General features: G+C 37.9%; 1 protein-coding gene across 1 annotated transcript in view; it reads left to right on the top strand.

The window, feature by feature from the left end:
• The first annotated feature begins 1369 nt into the window (after positions 1 to 1369).
• The window catches only part of meis1a (Meis homeobox 1 a), a 47178-nt gene continuing 29844 nt past the window's right edge, over positions 1370 to 18703 (top strand). Inside the window, exons 1-7 of the mRNA XM_010730327.3 lie at positions 1370 to 1876; positions 4663 to 4898; positions 7047 to 7188; positions 8586 to 8636; positions 8754 to 8804; positions 8934 to 9080; positions 11627 to 11738. Of these exons, the coding sequence (XP_010728629.1) occupies positions 1865 to 1876; positions 4663 to 4898; positions 7047 to 7188; positions 8586 to 8636; positions 8754 to 8804; positions 8934 to 9080; positions 11627 to 11738 (751 nt within the window). The 5' untranslated portion in view covers positions 1370 to 1864. The remainder of the gene's footprint in view (positions 1877 to 4662; positions 4899 to 7046; positions 7189 to 8585; positions 8637 to 8753; positions 8805 to 8933; positions 9081 to 11626; positions 11739 to 18703) is intronic.

Raw genomic sequence — 18703 nt, 5'->3', positions numbered from 1 at the left:
ACTAGATGGCAGCGCTGTCCAAGAGTTCAGCTGTCAGTGTTCAGCATGAGGGACAGCTTTCGTCTTTAAATTTGGACAAAAACACACATTTCTTGTCTTTTCTTAGAACAACTAATGACAGTACTAACAAGTTGTGGCACAATCCTAAAAGTAAGCAGCATAATATTAAAATAATACAATGAGAGGGAAAGGAATCAATTCAGTTTTATTTATATCACAACTTATCATAACAGACATGATCTCATTTCCATATAGAGCAATTTATAATATAATTTACAGAGATCCAACTGTTCCCACCATGAGCAAGCACTTGGCGGCAGTGGCAAGGAAAAACTTCCTTTTAGCAAGCAGAAAACTTGAACACAATCCGACTCATTGGTGAATGGCCCATCTAATAAATCATGGAGTTATTCTAGACACAATCTCTCCATCACAATTATTTAATGCTGCTGTCAAACATTAAAGAAGTGTTTCCAGGTTTTACAGTCAAAACAAAGATCTTCATTTTTTTAAGTAGCCTTAATTTTTTGTCATTCTTTTTCTTATTCCACTAAGTGCCTGTCTCTGTTTTTCATAGCCTTGGGTCGAGAAAAGCACTTTACAAATAAAAAATGTATTCTTTTTACTGTTGTCATAATAATAATTATTATTATTTAAATTGTCAAACTGAATGAAACTCTTTCTTTGTGTTAAAACCAACTTTACAGGTGTGAAACAAGCCCCTATCATTTCCAGTATTGCTGCAGGGCAACTCAGGGCAACATTAACCCTGAAACAGGCTGAAACATTTCTCACTCCATGTGCATTGTTTATTAATTATTTATTGACTAGTATGTGATCACTTAGTTATTAGTTAGTGGTAATGTATATCCACAGTGAGGGGGTGGCTATGAATGTACTGAGATATAAACAGTATGAATGTACATGTGCAGCAGCAGTATGAGCACAAACTGACCTTAAAGGCCTTAAAACCATATTTAAACTCAGAAAATCTGTCATTATTGTTATTGTGTAATAAGGCAGGTGTTACCCTGGGGTGCCTCTCACTTCACTTCACATTGTGCTGCACACAGTATTAACCAACACATTAGCAGTTAATCAAATTACCACGAACTTCTTGCCACATAGTAAACCTGGAGGCTGCAGCCCCTTGAAGGTCTGTGGACTCGGTTGGTGATCCAGCTCTGCTTTGACTTGATAAAATCAGTTTCTCGGCTATATACAATATTTGATAGCACTACATCAATGTGACGAGACACATTTGTCTCGTGCCCTCCATCCAGTGCAGCGAGAGCTGCTCCTTTAAGTGAGAGAAGAAAGTATCCCCCACACCCACCCCCACCCCTCCCTCCCTCCCACCCCTCACACCCGGACGGCCTGCTCTGAGGGAGAAGGAAGCCGCTCCGCCGGAGCTGCGATGGGGATTTGAACGCACCTCCGCGCAGAAGACAGCGCCGCACGGCCCGGCTCAGAGCGCAGCGGGCGGGTCCGCGTCACTTTAACCACCCCGGTTTGGATGTTAACTGATCGGATTCGGCCTGCTGATTGAGCGGTTGGTTTGGTACGTGGTTGTTGCTTCGAGCTGGAGGCCAGGAGAGCAAGACGACGTCTGCCCGGGCTGGTGCTGCTGTAAACAGAGGGTCGCCGTCTGTCGGTTCCCGTGGAGAGCGGAGCGGAGCCTGCAGGGACCTGCTGCTGCTGTTGCTGTTGCTCTGTTGTGTGTTTTGTGCGCTTCTCTCCGCGGCTGGACTCGATTACACACGTTACACACGGGATTAACTGATTAACGCTCCGGTACCGGGGAGTTGGATGTGTGTTTTGCCCCGCAGGAGTCACCTGGAGTCCGGGCGGAGAGACGGGGCCGATGGCGCAACGGGTGCGTAAAAATCAACTTTTACTGGAGCGCAGAGACGCGATGAGTGTGAGAAGACGGTTTGTTTTCAGCTTTAACTCCAAGTTTGATGCTCAGAGCTGGAGTCAAGTCCAATAAACCGAGTTTGGATTTGTGGTGAAGCACTTTTCTTCAAATTTACACAAACTGAAAAGAAACTGGATTTAAACTCAGCTGAATAAATTCACTCTCAATGAGGAATATAATAATGGTTTAATATAGTTATTGTTTCTTATAGCTGCTTAATGGTATTACATTTTAATTTCACGGAGTATCCGTGATACAAACCTTCTCCCGTGCGTAAAAAGAATCCAAATTTTCACTGCAAAGATAAAAACTTCATTTCACAGTTATCTTTAAAAAAATCTTTAATATGTAGTACCAGCACATTGTTTTTATGTTAACAAATTTATATATTTAAAGAAAACAAAAAACATTTGCACATATTTAAAACTAAATGTTTTGTGACTCTACACAGCTTTTATAAAATTATCTTCACTTCACACCAAAGAACTAAAAATAAAAGTCAGCTACTGTTGTTCTAAGCATCTGATGATAAAAGTTACTTTTTATTCATTTCTTTATTTTCAACTTCAGGCCTTAAAGTTTTTTTTTTTAATTCTCATTTATGACAAAAATATTTTCAGACAATAAGTTTAAAAACATTTTATTCCACCAACCAAACAGATTTGTATGTATTTTGCAAACTTTTTTTCTCTTCAAACTAAAAATAAAGTTTATAACCGTGTTTGTAGCTGAAGTTAGTGGGTGACTGTTCAGACTTTATAAACTCATAAAAACACGTCGTGTGTGTGTTTGTTAGCGGCCTTCAGTCTCAGTCAGTGTTCGTGCTTCAGCGGCGGAAAATAAAAACACTTTTCACGGCTGATAAAATCTGTTCAGGCTGAACTGACGGAGCTCAACACACCAACAGACAAACAGGTAAATAAAGTTTTATGAAAAGATTCACACAGGGAAAACATTTTTCATTTCAAAACATTTGGTCAAAGTTTAAACTACGTTTATTGATTAATGACAAGTCAGCAACTCAAAGAGCCACTTTAATGAGAGCTGCTTCTTCTAAACTTTAAAACTCTTTAACTTTATTAATATGTGACAAAAGTGTTGGTCACAGTCTCCTCTGTGAGCTGCAGCTGTTTATTTTAAATTAGGAAACCAAAACCACTAATACACATCTTTTTAACCAAGGAAACATAATAGGAATGATAATTGATTTATTTTTTAAATAAAATTATAACTGATTTTTGGTCTTAACAATGTTAGGTGGAAGTTTAAAACGTCATTTTACATTTATCTAAACACATCAGCTCCTTTATGAGTATTAAACTAAAATCAGGTCGTTGTTTTTTCACAGTGGCTTCTTTCTTGTTTCCTTGGAGATTTTTTACAGTCTTATTTTAATTAGTGTGATTTTACTTGTATATTTAAAATGGGATGAAATAAGACTTTTAAAAAAGACCCACACATTTGCTCTTTAAAAGAAAAAACTAAATTGATTTAAAGACAAAATGACTTTTGACTGTTGTTATTTCTAAAACTTTAACTTTGTTCATAGATTATAGTATATATATATATTACGTTTGTACATTGTAGCATAAAAGTTTAAACTTATTTTTGCTTATTCCACAATAACTTCATGTATCATGTTAGAACTAAACACCTGTATGAAGTAACCTTAAGTAAACTTTAAAATTCAGGAATAAACATTTTAAAACAATTCCTGTTTTCCGTCAGAGAATAAAATCGATTTCTTCTCATTATTGGCCTCAATACAAATGTATTTGTATTTGTAAGGAAATGTACAAGAGGTGTAGAAAATATGAATATATAATATTATTTTTACATGAAATTAATATGATTATTCAGTTGACGTCTAAACATTGTTTTTGCATTTGACTGCAACATGTTTTAAAGTGTTCACATTATTTTGTCCACCCCCTTTTCATGAAGCAAACAGAAAACCTCTCAGTGGAAACATTATTTTATTTCAAGAAGCGTCAAACTGAAACGCTCACCCTGAACATTTATTTATGTTTTCATTGAGTTTTTCTTGTGTTCACTGACTGGACATTTAAAGGTTAAAGTTGTTTTTACAGAACAGCACAGGTCTGATGAAGTCAGACAAAATAAACAGGGAGTGGACAATATAATAGGAACTCTTGCATGGGGAACAAATACTTAATAACTTAATAAAGTTCAGTTTTGGTTGTCAGAGACGTCTTAAAAACAAACATCTTTCTCCTGCTTCATGACGGGTCACAATGTTTTTAAAAAAAGTCAACATACTGTTTTATTTGTGTTAACGATTTCTGACTTAATAATCAATGAAACGAGTGTTTAATGTGATGTATTTAAGTTTAAACTTATAATTTTTCCAAAACATCAAAGATTTTGTGACATTAGAGAAAAATAAGCAGAGGGGGGTGGACGTAATAACACGAACACCTGTAGCCTGTAATTGTTTCTTATTGACTCTTCTGGTGTGTTAGAGGTATTTTTTTCTATTATGTCATTGACAGTTTTACACCTCTCTCGTTTTTTGTTTTTAAGAATGAAATTACATGTTAATGTTTCTTTTTCTGAAATTAGCATTAGTTTTTTTGTATTTAATGTAACACCACTGCTTAAAGTTAATTGAACAGTTTGTTTTATCACATTTTGGGGCGTTTTGACCTCCACTGAGGTCACTGAACATCTACAGGACAGCTCAGGAGGTCAAAGGTCACACAACTCTTATCTTTGTGTTTCAGTATGAAGACCTGGCCCACTATGGGCTGGAGGGGGTGGGTGGGGTGTACGGAGACCCACACCACCATCACCACCACCATGCCACTGCTGCCCGCTCTCTGCAGGCTGTGCACCTGGCTGCAGCTGCCGCTGCTGGTCAGTACCCTCCACACCAGTACGCCCAGTCCACCCACACCAACAACAGCATGGCCGCCACAGCTGGGGACGCCGTCAAGAGGGACAAAGACGCCATTTATGGGTATGATGACTTTATTGACACTGTAGAAAAAGAAAAAAAAAAGATTGATGGCGACAAAATAGGTTCTTTCAGACGTCTGTAAAAATACTTTTGTAATTTCATGTTTGATTTATTGGTTTAGTTTCTCACTGTTTGGGACTGAGCTGTTCCATTCCAGGCCGAGCTGAGACAGGCCAATGCTATCTGTATGTTAGTGTGATTGAGTGAAGCCTGCTGCTGGTTCACAAGGAGGTGAAAACCGAAACAGGCCGTGCTAAAAGAAGCATATGCAGCTCCTTTACTGAAGTAAAAGTAGCAGTACTTCAATGTAAAAACACTATGCAGATTGTCAATATGTCATTGTATTATTTATTTTAAGTATAAGGCTGAGCTAATCTTAATTTATATTAACTTGTAGCACTGCATTGTATTTTATATGCTCATATATATAATAACTCTATACTAAAATACATGTAAAAACTAGAATATTTCTCTCTGAAATGTGGTCAAATTGATGTATAAAGTGCCATTAAATTTAAGACGTAAGCTACAAGTGTTTCAAAATTATGCGTAAGTACAGTACTTGGGAAAATGTTGCTGCTCAGACATCTCTTTGTCTTTTCTTTCTAATGTAGTTGCTACAGGACGCAGAGAAGTTTAGAGAAAAGGTCGCAAGAGTTTCATTCTTTCTTTCTTTCATATGAGTTTCTGTTGTCAGCTCCTGTCTTAGATAGAAAACTTAAATACACAATTAAAAGTAAACAAACAAAACAGTTTTGGGTATTTGTTGACGGTCCGAGCAGCAGGATTCGCTCAGCTCTGTCAGCAGCTTCAGTTTGTTGCTTCTGGCATACAGCCACACTGTAAAAACTTTGTCAAATCAACTTACATTTAATCACTTCACAATTGATTAATATGCTGATTATCTTATTAAATAATAGCTTTTGTTTTGTCCATACAATTTTTGATTGTTGTGAAAAAATTCCAAAAGTCAAAGCTAACATTTTCAGCTTGTTTGATGTGACCAGCAGTCCAGACATATTCAGTTTATAGTCATAAATGACAAATAATCACTTTTAATGAGCCAGAACCAGCAAATGTTTGATATTTTAGCTGGAAAAAAAAGTTACATTAGCTGACAATCAAAATAGTTTTTGACAGTTTTTCTGTTTCAGCCCATGTTTCATGGGTGCAATAATGCAGATGCAGATTGCGGTTTAACTCCAGTTAAGATCTTTTCTGATGTGTTGTCTGAGTGAATCTTCACTGTTTGGAGTTCCTCAGGGTTCGATTCTGGGTTTTTTTCTTTACAGTGTATCATGGCATTTCTTTTAATTTTAATGCTAATGACAGTCAACTGAATGCCCATGAATGGCTTCATTATTATTCCATGTTGAAATGGAAACAATTTTCTTTATTTTTTTCGTATTATTATGACATGAATCTACTTTAGTATTGTTTTGACTTCAAAGATTTTAAGTCCTTAATTTGAAAGACAGTAAAAAAACAATTCATGCTTTTGTGTTCCTGTCTAGATGACGTCAGTATTTCTGACACATAGCACAGACATTTACCAAAAGAGATCCACTTACTGGTGTCCGTGTCACCTCATACATATTTATCTGATAAATGTAACTAGAATTTAGATAAGTCAACTTCTTTCTAACTAGTTTTTAACTAGTCCATCTATGTGTTTTTAATAATGTAAACAATTAATGTTTTTTTTTTTTTTTACTTTTGTGCTTTAACAAAGCAGTGAGCTTTGTTTTGTTGGACTTGTTATTATTCCTTCCTCTTCGTCCGTAGCACATGATTTGTGTGTGTGTGAGTTAAAAAAAACAAAAAAACGTATTCACTTCCCTCCGGTGATACAGTTTCTGCATTGACCCCAGTACAATAGTTTTCTACTAAAGAAGTAGTCCCTATGAAAACTATTGACCTTGTACTCACCTCCAACTTTTGTAACATGGTAAAATTCAAATTAGGTTTTTGTTTTTTAATAATTTTGGTTTATAAAAGTGCTCTGAAGATGATTATTCTAAATCTGAGTGCTCCTTAAATATTTCTTATGGATTTTTAGGAAAGTTTGAGGCAGCAGAAAACTTGTGTTCCAGTTTTGCAGTCTGAGCTCATCCCTCCTCCTCCTCCTCTCCTCTCTTTCTCCTGCAGACATCCTTTATTCCCTTTGCTTGCACTGATTTTTGAAAAATGTGAATTGGCGACCTGCACGCCGAGAGAGAGCGGTGTGGCTGGAGGAGACGTCTGCTCCTCAGACTCCTTCAACGAGGACATTGCTGTCTTCTCCAAACAGGTACAGAGACACACATTTCATCCACATGTCAGAGTTAATACAGAACAGATCTCCAGGATCACCAAGGACCAGGGCTGGATTAATCCTCTATGGGGCCTCTGGGCAAAAAAAAAATAGCTGTGGGCCCCCAATTTATGGCATTTTCTGTGCATTGTGTGAGTATTTTGTGGTAATAATTCAAATTATCAACCTAACAGTGTAAAAATACTCCATTACAAGTAAAAGTCCAGCATTCAAACGAAAAGCATTATCAGCAAAATGTTCTTAAAGTATAAAAAGTAAAAATCTCTATGCAGAATATATATATATGATAAATGTCATTGATGTGTGAGCAGTGTTTAAGCTGGTTAAGATGCATTTTATCTGCTGTTTTATCTGTAACAATGTTTCATTGTTTCATTCACCAACTTTTTTAATCAGCAAAATAACCCGTCAGATAAATTTAATGAATGAAAAAGTATGTTTTTATCTGAAATTTAGAGGACTGGGACTATAAACTGGCATCAAATGGAAATACTAAAATAAACTAGTTTAGTATTGTACTTTTGTGAATGTTATGAGTAAATACAAGTAGGCTACTACTGTAAAAGTCAAAAAAATTTAAATATACATATTCTAAAGATGAAAAGATTTGATCTTCTCTAAAGTAAGCAGATAATGTTAGCATGCCCGGCCTATTAACAGTAGTAACTAAACGTTAAAACATCCATGTTCACAATCAGTACATCCACTGTGTTATTTCCCCAGGTGAAACTATGTCACTGTAGGCTAACGTTAGCAGCTCTGTCCTCTTTATTTCTGTTTTACAACCATAGCCAAATTCATTAATCGAGATAGCGTAACATTCGCCAGACACATAAATTAGTCATCGTCATGCTAAAAGCCTTCTCTTTTGTGACATTAAAAGTTGAGATGTAGGCCACTGAAATGCGAACAATAAAGTAGTAGGTCTGCTGTTTGTCCTACAGTAAGCATGTCCGTCTCACCAGCTAACTATCTACAGTAGTTGCCTTGTTTGTCCAAAAATAACTAAGCTGCCAAACAGATCGATGTATGAGTTGATTTAACATTTTTTCACGGCATACTTCAGACTAGCTCTACATTCTAATACAGGAACCCTGTAAGAACAATGTTTCTTCTACATGATCATGGAGCTAACATTAGATTAATTTGCTAGTTAGCTAACTTTCATCAAATCTGCTGGCGACGTTGTAATTTCACCTGCCAAGATTAATGTTCACTCGACAGAAATGAGAAGCTGTTGTTTCAAAAGTTACTAAGAATTTCAATGGTAAATCTGCCATCGTCATTATTGGTGGTTGAGGCTTAAGTAACCACAATGGCCCCACAGCAGCTGACTGTGTTGTTTTAATAATTATATTTCTTTCTATGTCTAGATTCGATCAGAGAGGCCTTTATTTTCATCAAACCCAGAGCTGGATAATTTGGTGAGTTGTTGTTATTGTTGTACTGTTATTATAGCACTGTAATAATTTTATATACTATTGTAATATATACTATTATAAACTAAAAGTTTATTTTTGTCTCAAATTATTGTTTTGTAGATGATCCAGTCAATACAAGTACTGCGCTTCCACCTCCTGGAGCTGGAGAAGGTCAGAAAAAAACTCCTTTGACCTTTTATTGATCAGACTCTGCAATTTAATATAGAGTAATGAGCTTAACTGCCTTAAGGTGTTGTTGTTGGGTTGTTTTTTTTTGTAAAATATGCATTTTACTTCCAGGTTCATGAGCTCTGTGATAACTTCTGTCATCGATACATCAGCTGTCTGAAAGGGAAAATGCCGATCGATCTGGTTATAGACGACAGAGATGGAAACAAGTCAGACAGTGAAGACTTCATCAGGTCATCAGGGAATAACATTGATCAGGTGAGTTCACTGTCACTTCCTGAAAACTGAGATACACGGAAATATACTTTGGGTTACTATTTGGGTTACTACCAACCTTTGTCTACTTGGGACCTTGCAGTGTGTTTCTTATTTGAGTCGTAAATTGTGACCATTTACACAACAGTCCACAAAACACACGTAGACTAGATGGGCAAACTCCCATGACCCCTCTAGTGACCCTGCAAGGGTAAAGAGCTGGTCCACTGCTTCGCGACCAAGATGGAAGCCACATTACTCCTCCTGAATCTGAGGTTCATCAATTGCTCAGAGCCTCCTTTCTAAGAGCCTAAACACCAATAATTGGAGCATACCCTCCGGTCCTCCTTTTTGAAAATGGGAATCACTAGTCTGCCACACCTGGAGCCTTGCCATTGCAGAGCTTCTTGACTTTCTCAGGCCTCTGCCAGAGATACTGTATGGGTAAGGTTTCCCTGACTCTTCACACTCTGCCTTCTCTGCAGAGGATGTGTTGTTGTGGTTCAGGACTTCATCAAAGTGTTTCCTATCCCTAACAGTATCCCCAGCTAAGTGCTGCTTTCCCTTCCTGGGTTGTCTAACAGTTCACCAAAACTTTCTTGAGGTTCTCTCAGGAACTCTTCCCACACCAGCCACCACAAAGCCACAGACCTTCTGGCCTCTTGGTACCTGTCTGCTATTTTCAAGAACCTTGGGCCAACCAAGCCGGACAGCCTTCTTCAGCTTGGCAGCGTCCTTTAAGTGCTGGTGTTCAGCAGCAGATTCTCAGATTGCCAACATGAAAGGCACTAATAACCTTCTGATAACTAGCAGCCACCTCCTTAATGGAGGCTTGGAACATGGCCTGCTTGGACTCCGTGTACGATTTCTCCGTTGTTAGCCATGTGAACAATGAAGTCCCTGAACAGTGCTGAGAGACGCTGCATTTATACTGCATTGTACAACCTGACTTAATATGACTGGCTTGTTTTTTGGTTTTCCATCATGGACAGTATCTGGTGCCTCTGAGTGACCTAAGCAGTGCAGAGCAGAGCACTCATTGGTAGTAAATATACCACCAAAAACCACCCAATGGTCAATTGCAGACCTATCAAGAACATCGAGTGCAAGAAGTGAAGTTGTCAGTTTCGCAGTAAATGTACAGTGTAGGGTCGTTTTTTAGTGACTGCACTACCTTCTACTACCCAAAGTAGATAAAAAAGAAGAGGTGCCAAAGGCAAGTAGACTCCGTACCATGCAGTGGAAATGCAGCCGGATACTCCAAAGCCACAAACAAGACTCAAAGCCCTCCATTCAGAAATTTGTAGTCGCATAGAGGGAAATCTGATCTGATCTGCTAAAGGCACTGACACTGACAGGGTTGAAAGCTCTGGAAAAATGTGGTAAGAAAACCTTAAGTTAAGATTATTTTGTCAAACTATGTTTTTCCATTTTTGGCTTCAATGTAAGTAGCTCTGCAGGGTTTCTTAAAGAATACTAAAATGTTGAAATCCCCATAAAGGGAAAATAGATTACGAGCAGATACATGTGATCATCCAGCTGCAGGATTCACATCTGCTGCTGGAAACGAGTCATTTTTAAACTGCTGTGGGTTCATCTGTCTGACCACAGATCTTTATTCTTTTTTTTTCTTGGACTCGTGAAGACTTCTCTCTTTTCCCAGAGAAGCAGTGATAATAGAGGTGAAAAGTCAGGTTGTGTCTGTTTTCTGGGCCAGCCGAGCAGGTTTTAAATCAGCCTCGCAGCGAAGCTCTCAGCAGCCACTTGTCAGGCCTTTAACCCTTTAATCACCTCGTAGTGTGAACTCGAGCAGCTTAGTGTCAGATGACCAACAGCTCGAAAGCTCTGGTTTCATTTTCAAGGGCCTCCTTTTAGTCGGATGATACACTGATAATCCTCCTGGTCCCTGTTGCTTTTTAGTTTCCATCTTTGTTCCTGGAAACTTATTATTTCCTACATCAATTATCTGTCAATCAAACTGTGTTGGGGGACAATGATGCCATTTTACGTTTGTTCAGGTAGATTTTCTGTTGGTGGCGCTGTCGAGTCTGAGCTCCAAAGAGAACAAGTCAATGTTATAATATCTATTATCATAATTTTGATTTACAAACTAGTCTCTCTTAGTCTTTTGGGAATCTTTTCGAGTCTGTAGAAATGAATCATTTATGTTCTGCTGTATCTGCCATTTCAGTCTTTTTCCATTTTTGTCTTGACAGTTTTTTTTAATTTTATTTTAATCTAAACACAATAACAAATAAAACTGCACAAATGCTATTTAGTGACACACTGTTTGCAGTGTGTATTGGTTGCTCCATTGTAGCATTTGGTAGGGTGAAACTCTGAGATCTGAGATCATAAATTATTTGAAAAACAAACTTGAAGACAGAAAGTTTGACCTATTGTTTGGCTCTGAGATGAACTGGATCAGCATCCATCGAGCAGCATATTCCCTTCTTACTACTCTACAACCCTACTGAAACTCTGCTTTGTTACATTTTGCTGTTAATGATCTCATCTGTGTCTCACTGGCTGTCCTCCCTCGTCCTCAGATTTCATGGAGCAGAGATCACGACGACGCAGCATCGATTCGATCTGCCGGGACGCCGGGGCCGTCTAGCGGTGGACACACATCTCACAGCGGCGACAACAGCAGCGAACAAGGTGAGGTTATTGACAGAGCTCTGCATCCATGATCACACTGACAAGAGACATCAAACATGCTGCACAAGCGTCTCGGTCCATGTGTGTCTATTTCTGCATGTACAGAAAATATATGTGCATTTATCTACAGTTGTACATATCAGTGTGTGTACTAATTATAATAATCTTAATTAATATGAATAATGTAAACACATATTTCGAGAAGTGTGTGTCAGTGGTGGAAAGAAATGAAGTACTTTTACTCAAGTACTATGCTTAGTAACATTTTTGTGTACATTACTTGAGTTACTTTTTACTCCATCTGACAGCTTTAGTTGCTAGTTAGTTCTAAGATTAAATTTTAGATAAGAAAGATTGAGCTCTCGATAGTTTATCACACATTTCCGGCTGCTGTAGATTCTTCTTTGTGCTTGGAAGGAGAGGGTGTAGCAAGGGGGCTGGAGCTGGGCTGGTGTGTGTGTATGTGTACGTGTATGTGTGTGTGTGTGTGTGTGTGTGTGTGTGTGTGTGTGTGTGTGTGTGTGTGTGTGTGTGTGTGTGTGTGTGTGTGAGGGTTTATGAAGGGTGGCAGAAGTTTTCCGACATGTTGGACTTGAAGTGAGTTTTAAAAGAAAGGGAGACGGTCGAGAAAAAGTGGGAGTGAGAGAGTGATGAAGGCTGACAGACGACGAGAGCTTCGAGCCGAGCTGAAAGAAAGAAAGCTTTATGTCCCTGAACACACACACACACACACACCCCAAACACACACAAACAGACACGGGAAATAGAAATAACACAGCGTGCAGCGCGCACACTCGCTATGAAACATGCATTAACAAAAATTATATACCTTCATATTTTAAACAGATATAAATACACAAAAAAATATACACACTCAAACAAACTACGTACACAGACATCACATGTGCACACTGTAAAAAAATATACATGTAGAAATAGATATGACACTCTCAGAACGTATGTTTCCATTCACTTATACTCAGAAGTGCGAGAAAAATGCTTAAATGTTCCTAAAATATCCAAATGCTCTTCTGAGAAAGACAAGTTGTTGTATTGATTAAGAATATATGCAACAAAACTCAAACTTTATTTATTGATATAGCACCTTTCATGCAAACATGGAGCCCCAAATGCTTCACAGAGCAAATAAAAAACACAAATAAACAATACATTTTACATGTATAATTATGAAATGTTAGAATAAATAAAAGCTAACAAGAAGAAAAAGGAGAAAGAAGTTTAAAAACAACTGCATAGAAATCAAGGACCAATTCAGCAAAACATAAATTACAACATTAAAACTAATAAAATTGTTAAGTAAATTAAAATCTATTAGGTGATTAAACACAGGGGATAAAAAGGGAGGATGATCAAGACTTTAAAGCTGGGCAGTGAATGATGAGGCATCTTCAATAAAAACCAGGCTAAAAAGATATGTCTTAAGGTGTCCCTCAGATCCACAGGCAGTTAAGAGGCCACAGTGACTAAAGGTGGACTCATAGGTTATTAATACAATGAGCAGTCTAGCTGCAGACCTTTCAGCAATTTAAAAACTTACTAGATAATCTTAAAATCAATTCTAAAACTAGTAGGTAACCAATATAAAGACTTTTTTTAAGGAAGACCAGACAAGGGAGCATTGTATTAACTGAGCCTCGAGCAGGACCCGATTCTGCTGCTTCTTCTTCTCATATTATTCCAGATACAGCATCAGTGTATCTTCTTTCACAGGCGTCCAGTTCATGAGAATGATACAAAAATATTCACTAAAATAGGCAAGGGGTAAAAACACCAGAGGATAGAGATGAAACATATAAAGAACAGAATTTCTAAAGGAGGTTGGATGCAGCAGTGAAATTACAGCTGCTCTTTTTAAAGTAGTACTCATCTTGGTCTGCCCTCTTTAAAATATTCACAGATATGAAGCTCAAAAAATCCTGAAACATATTTTTAAATCCTCAGCACACAAGATATAATCTAGGTTATAGGCTTGATAATAACTGTGATATATTGTTTGTTTAAGATCCAGTAAAAACAAAACAAATGAATCTTTTGGGACTTTGGCTGAAAAAACAAACTCATTCAAATTAATTTAAAATTTGCTTAAAATTTGCAAAACATTTGGATGAAAAACTTGCCTGATATCAAACAGAATTGATAACTCATTACACTTCATTTCCATCTTCAGTCCTCTGTTCTAACTGATTTACATTTGGGAGTGGGATTCAATTTTCCCTAATCAGTCACTAGAGATCAACGTGTCTGAATTCAGTGTCATATTAAGTTGACACTGTTGCGTACCCACGCCAACATACTGTAGCAAAGTGAAAACAAAGTGCCTTGATAGCAGAGTCCCTCTCCAAACCCAACCAGTCGTGGCAGACGGCCGCCCACCATGAGCCGGGCTCTGATTGAGGTTTCTGCGTTTTAAAAGGAAGTTTTTCTTGCCATGGCCGCCAAGTGCTTGTTCATGGTGAAATTGGACCTCTGTAAATAGTATCATAAAGAGTACCGTCTAGACTTGCTCTATATGAAGTATCAGGAGATAACTTCTGTTTTGTTTTGACGCTATATAAATAAAATAATTGTCCCGCCCATGGCACTGATTGGCTAATCATTAGTCCCCCTGCTGTGCTCACTGGATAATCGCTTGTTCGGCCGAGAAACTGATGTTTCATGTCGTGATGCCAAACCAGAATCAGTCAGCAGGCGGATTCAAAGGTCTGGACTCAGATGGAAACATGTCTCCACTCTTGAGTCCAAATCCCATTAGTCTTCCCTATTTGCAGTCAAAAATAATGCCAGTGGTTTTTAACTTCATTGTTATTAGTTTCTATTATTGAAAAAAAAAGTCTTAGAAATATCAAAATGTTTTTTTTTAATTTTCTGTTTGTTTGTCTTTTCTCTCTGAATGTCGAAGTGGGCATACGTTTGATTAACAGTTGAGTCTACAGGAGCTCAGAGAGATGATCATAAACTTGTAGAAACAGTACCTTACAAACAGAGGACAGACAGTGGAGTTGAAGAATGAAGACCCACAACATATAACACACTTACTTACACTAACATGCTGTTTAATGTGCTGCAGCTGAGAAGCTAATCAGCTCTTTCAAGTCAACTTTATTGTCAATGCTGCCATATGTACAGGACATACAGAGAATTTAAACAATGTTCCCTCATATCCCTGGGTGCAAACAGCAAAAGGCATGAATATAAAATATATACAAGTTCAAAGATTTCTAAGATTTAATTTTTTTTTAATTTAGAAAGATATAAACAGTATGAACTTGGCCTAGCAGGAAAGCTAGGTTGTTGTTGAGGTGTCATCATGAAACCGAAAAATCTAAAATATAATAATATATAAAATATATATTGTATAAAATAGTCCTTTTTTTAAAGTAGATCATTGCCAGTACAGATATGTTAATAAAGCATTTTAGTTCCAGTTGGACTTCAAATTATGGTTCAAATTAATTAATCAATTCGTGAATCAAATGTGAATATTTGCACATTTCTTTGTTTTAAATCATAGTAAACTAAAAATTTTGTCTGTCTGGAGTGTATTTCTGATGTTTTACAGGCCAAACAATAATTTTCTTTATTGATATAGAAAATGGTTGGCAGTTTATTAGATTATTAATTGATGAAGGGAATAATAACTGGTGACAGCCATACTTTAAATATACATAAACACTGCTGCATACACACACAGATAATGACATAACAACAGAAACTAATGTACCTATGATATAATGCAGTTCCACTTTAAAACACACTCGCACACAGCCACGGGGGTCCAGCCGCTCTGGCTTCATGCTGCTGGTCTCAGTCCAGCCAGTTCTGTTAGCATTCGTCTTTTAGCAGGCCAACTGAAACAGGCCCTGTGGTTTCTCTATCTGTTGCCCACATTTACAGTTTTACACTGTTGTGGGAAGACCGCTCCCAGGTTCACCTGTGAGTCTGACCTTCAAAAATCAGCAACCAGTTTGATATACTGAGAGATTTGATAATTAAGCAAATGCAATCCCAACATACATCAGCTTTAATGGTGTGATGGATGGACTTTGGCTCTCGTTGGCTGTTTTCAAGCTAGTTTCTGTTTCACAGGCCTCAGCCAGGCATTCAGGGTTCCTTTCATCTGTCTTTCTGGAAAACGAATATGTTCCTGGGGTTTTCTGCATGTTCTGTGAGTAATGAGTATAAACTGCTGTACTGGACAATAACATCTAAGCAGAATTTCAACCACAGACTACAGTTATTTTGTGAACTTTCAACAACTTGAGATTTTGACAGCGTGCCTATGGGAGCTGTAGTTGTTAAATTCTAATATAATCACTGTTTTTAGCCACAATGACTCCAAGTATGGTCAGTTAGTCTGTTTGTCTGCCTTTTACTTTGGTCCAGATCTACTTGACAGATGGCGATGGTGTCCTCCTGACCTTTTATCTACAGTAGTAACACTGTAAGGTTGATATTTGTGTTTTCATGGTTAAATGGGCTGCCAACTGGCCATAGACAGAAAAATATATATATTGAGACTTTGTTTTACTATTGGTCTGTGCTGGTACACTTGTTTAATACACACAAATCAATCAAAACATGGGACTGAATTGTATCTTATGGCCATGAGTTAACCAAGATATGGAACTTCTCTCTTGTGGTAAAATAAATTAATAATCAAAAGCATGCAACATTTCAAGCACTTGATGTTGAAAAAATGTTTTCTCAGTTTATATATTCTTTCTTCTGTGCCAACTCCAGGCCTCTGTAGACAACTGTTAAAAGGACTGCCAAGAAAACATTGTATGTAGACATTGATGGAGTCCAAACAATGAGTCCTAATGACCACTGACTTTCCCACTTATAACACAACAAGTCAAACTTTCAGTATATGGTATAGCTCAACAACTACTAGATAAATTAAGACTAGATTTGGTACATTCATGTTACCCAAGGAATGAATCCTAATAAGTTAATTCACCATGAGGTTGGCATTTGTGTTACCGCGGTTGAATTACCATGAAATTTCATTCATGTCCCAACTTTCAAATACCTGCAGAGCTAATGGCATTCCCTATTAGCCTCAGCTGTACTTTGTGTTTAATGCTAAATAGTGAATATTATGATGCTATGCCACACCAAACTAAGATGTATTAGCATTTAGCTCCAGGTACAGCCTACAGAGCTATGAGCATGGCTGTGGAGTCATAGTGTTTTTTAGGGTTAAATAGCAGTTTGTCCACAGTTGTTATTATTATGATTACCAATTTGGAAGGGAAAACAATGAAGAATAAAAAAAACTGACCAACCTGTTCATTGTAAGCTCTTGCAGAAGTCCTTTAACTTATTTACAGGTATATAAATACAATTATATTTTAACGGTGGTGGACAACCACAACAGACAATATAGAGAATTCACTTTTGTTCTGACTTATATGGGTTAGATAGTTCAGTGATGAGTCCTATTTGCCTCAAGTATGTAGCTGACTTGATGTGTTTTTGGCCACAGACATTGGGGCTAAAGACAAACTGTGTCACACCTACATTTGGAAAGAAATGTGCTTTATCAGACTGTTCACTCTAACTGGATGTATCAGCAGCCAGACCACAAGCTGCTTCAGCTCACTCTCTGTTGGCTGGTAGAGATTTAAACATCACTTACACACAGCCAGCTCCCCAGTTGACCTCCGCACTGGAGCCAAATGTGGTTAATAAGAGATTTCTTTGACGTTACTGAAAAACCTCAGTTCAGCAGGACTTCAAATGACATCTGCTAACTGTTGGCTAATTCAGAAGCCACAGCCAAACTCCCCAGCATATTTGGCCAGAGCTTGGTGTTAATTTGCCATCCTAAAGAACATAAACAGAGAAACATGTCCTCAGTATAAAAGTCCATAATACTGTCACTTTGAATGGGCTTTCTTTGTTGTTGAATGTGAAATGAACAGAGAGAGAAGATCGATATCTACCTCATGTCTGTGTGTTTATTACAGGGCTCGAGTCACGATGCGGTTAGCCTAGCAGTGTTGGACCTCACTAATGGTCTTGTAGCTGAATGCGAACAAATCCCTGCAGCCAGGTTCAAACAGTATAAAAACATGGACATAGTTTCAGTGACGTCACCCACAGGTTTCTGAAAAGCCGCTGTAAAGTGTGTGTGACGGTGGACTACCATCGTGCCCCTTTCACCCTCGGTTAATCTAAAAATTGGCAAAGACATGGAGCATTGGCGGACCTGAGGTTGACACTGACTCGTCCTGTAGCCAGCCTCGAGTGGAGGTTTGAGGAACTGCAGTTTTTGGCACTTCACATTGGCTTCACTTCACAGCCATGGAGGTTGCTGCATGTGTTCAAACATCTGGTGGAGAGCCTGAAACCAGAAGAGGATATCATTTAATATATGTATGTAAGTGTCCACAGACTTTTGACCATATAATATATTTAGAGTAATTCCCGCCTCTCACAGCTAAATATGTTCAGTTTCATCTCTGCCCGTCTAAGTGATTTTATTCCAGAACTGATCTCAGCAGTGAGGTCACCTTTATTAAACTGTTGGATTTGCTCTTATTCAATTGACTGCTCCCACCATCAGCAGCAGAGAGGAGAAATGGTCCATAGTGGAAACGTAAGAGAAAATAAAGTCTTTTCTCTCTCACTCTCCAGTGAGCGTTCTTCCAACAGACCATGGATAATAAAATTTAGTACAAACAGTTCTTTAAAAGCGCAGCGATGGAGGAGGCAGGCAGCACGACTGGACTGCTTCATTTGTTTTTTCTTTATCTCACATGTGTAGAGCAGAGACAGATTCATCATGTTGTGCAAGACAGAACTCAACGACTGCTGGAAGAACACTTGATGCTTCTTTGGCAAAGTTTGACACATTTTTTTTGGCAAGTTTAATGTTCAGTCAACAAGTTTTGGTGGAATCATTTCCTGACTTTCAAAGTGGAGCATTTGGTCAGTTT

The sequence above is a fragment of the Larimichthys crocea genome, chromosome X, assembly GCF_000972845.2.
Source record: "Larimichthys crocea isolate SSNF chromosome X, L_crocea_2.0, whole genome shotgun sequence".
Taxonomy (NCBI): domain Eukaryota; kingdom Metazoa; phylum Chordata; class Actinopteri; family Sciaenidae; genus Larimichthys; species Larimichthys crocea.
Note: the sequence above shows the minus strand (reverse complement) of the source record. Positions and strands in the feature narration are given on the sequence as shown.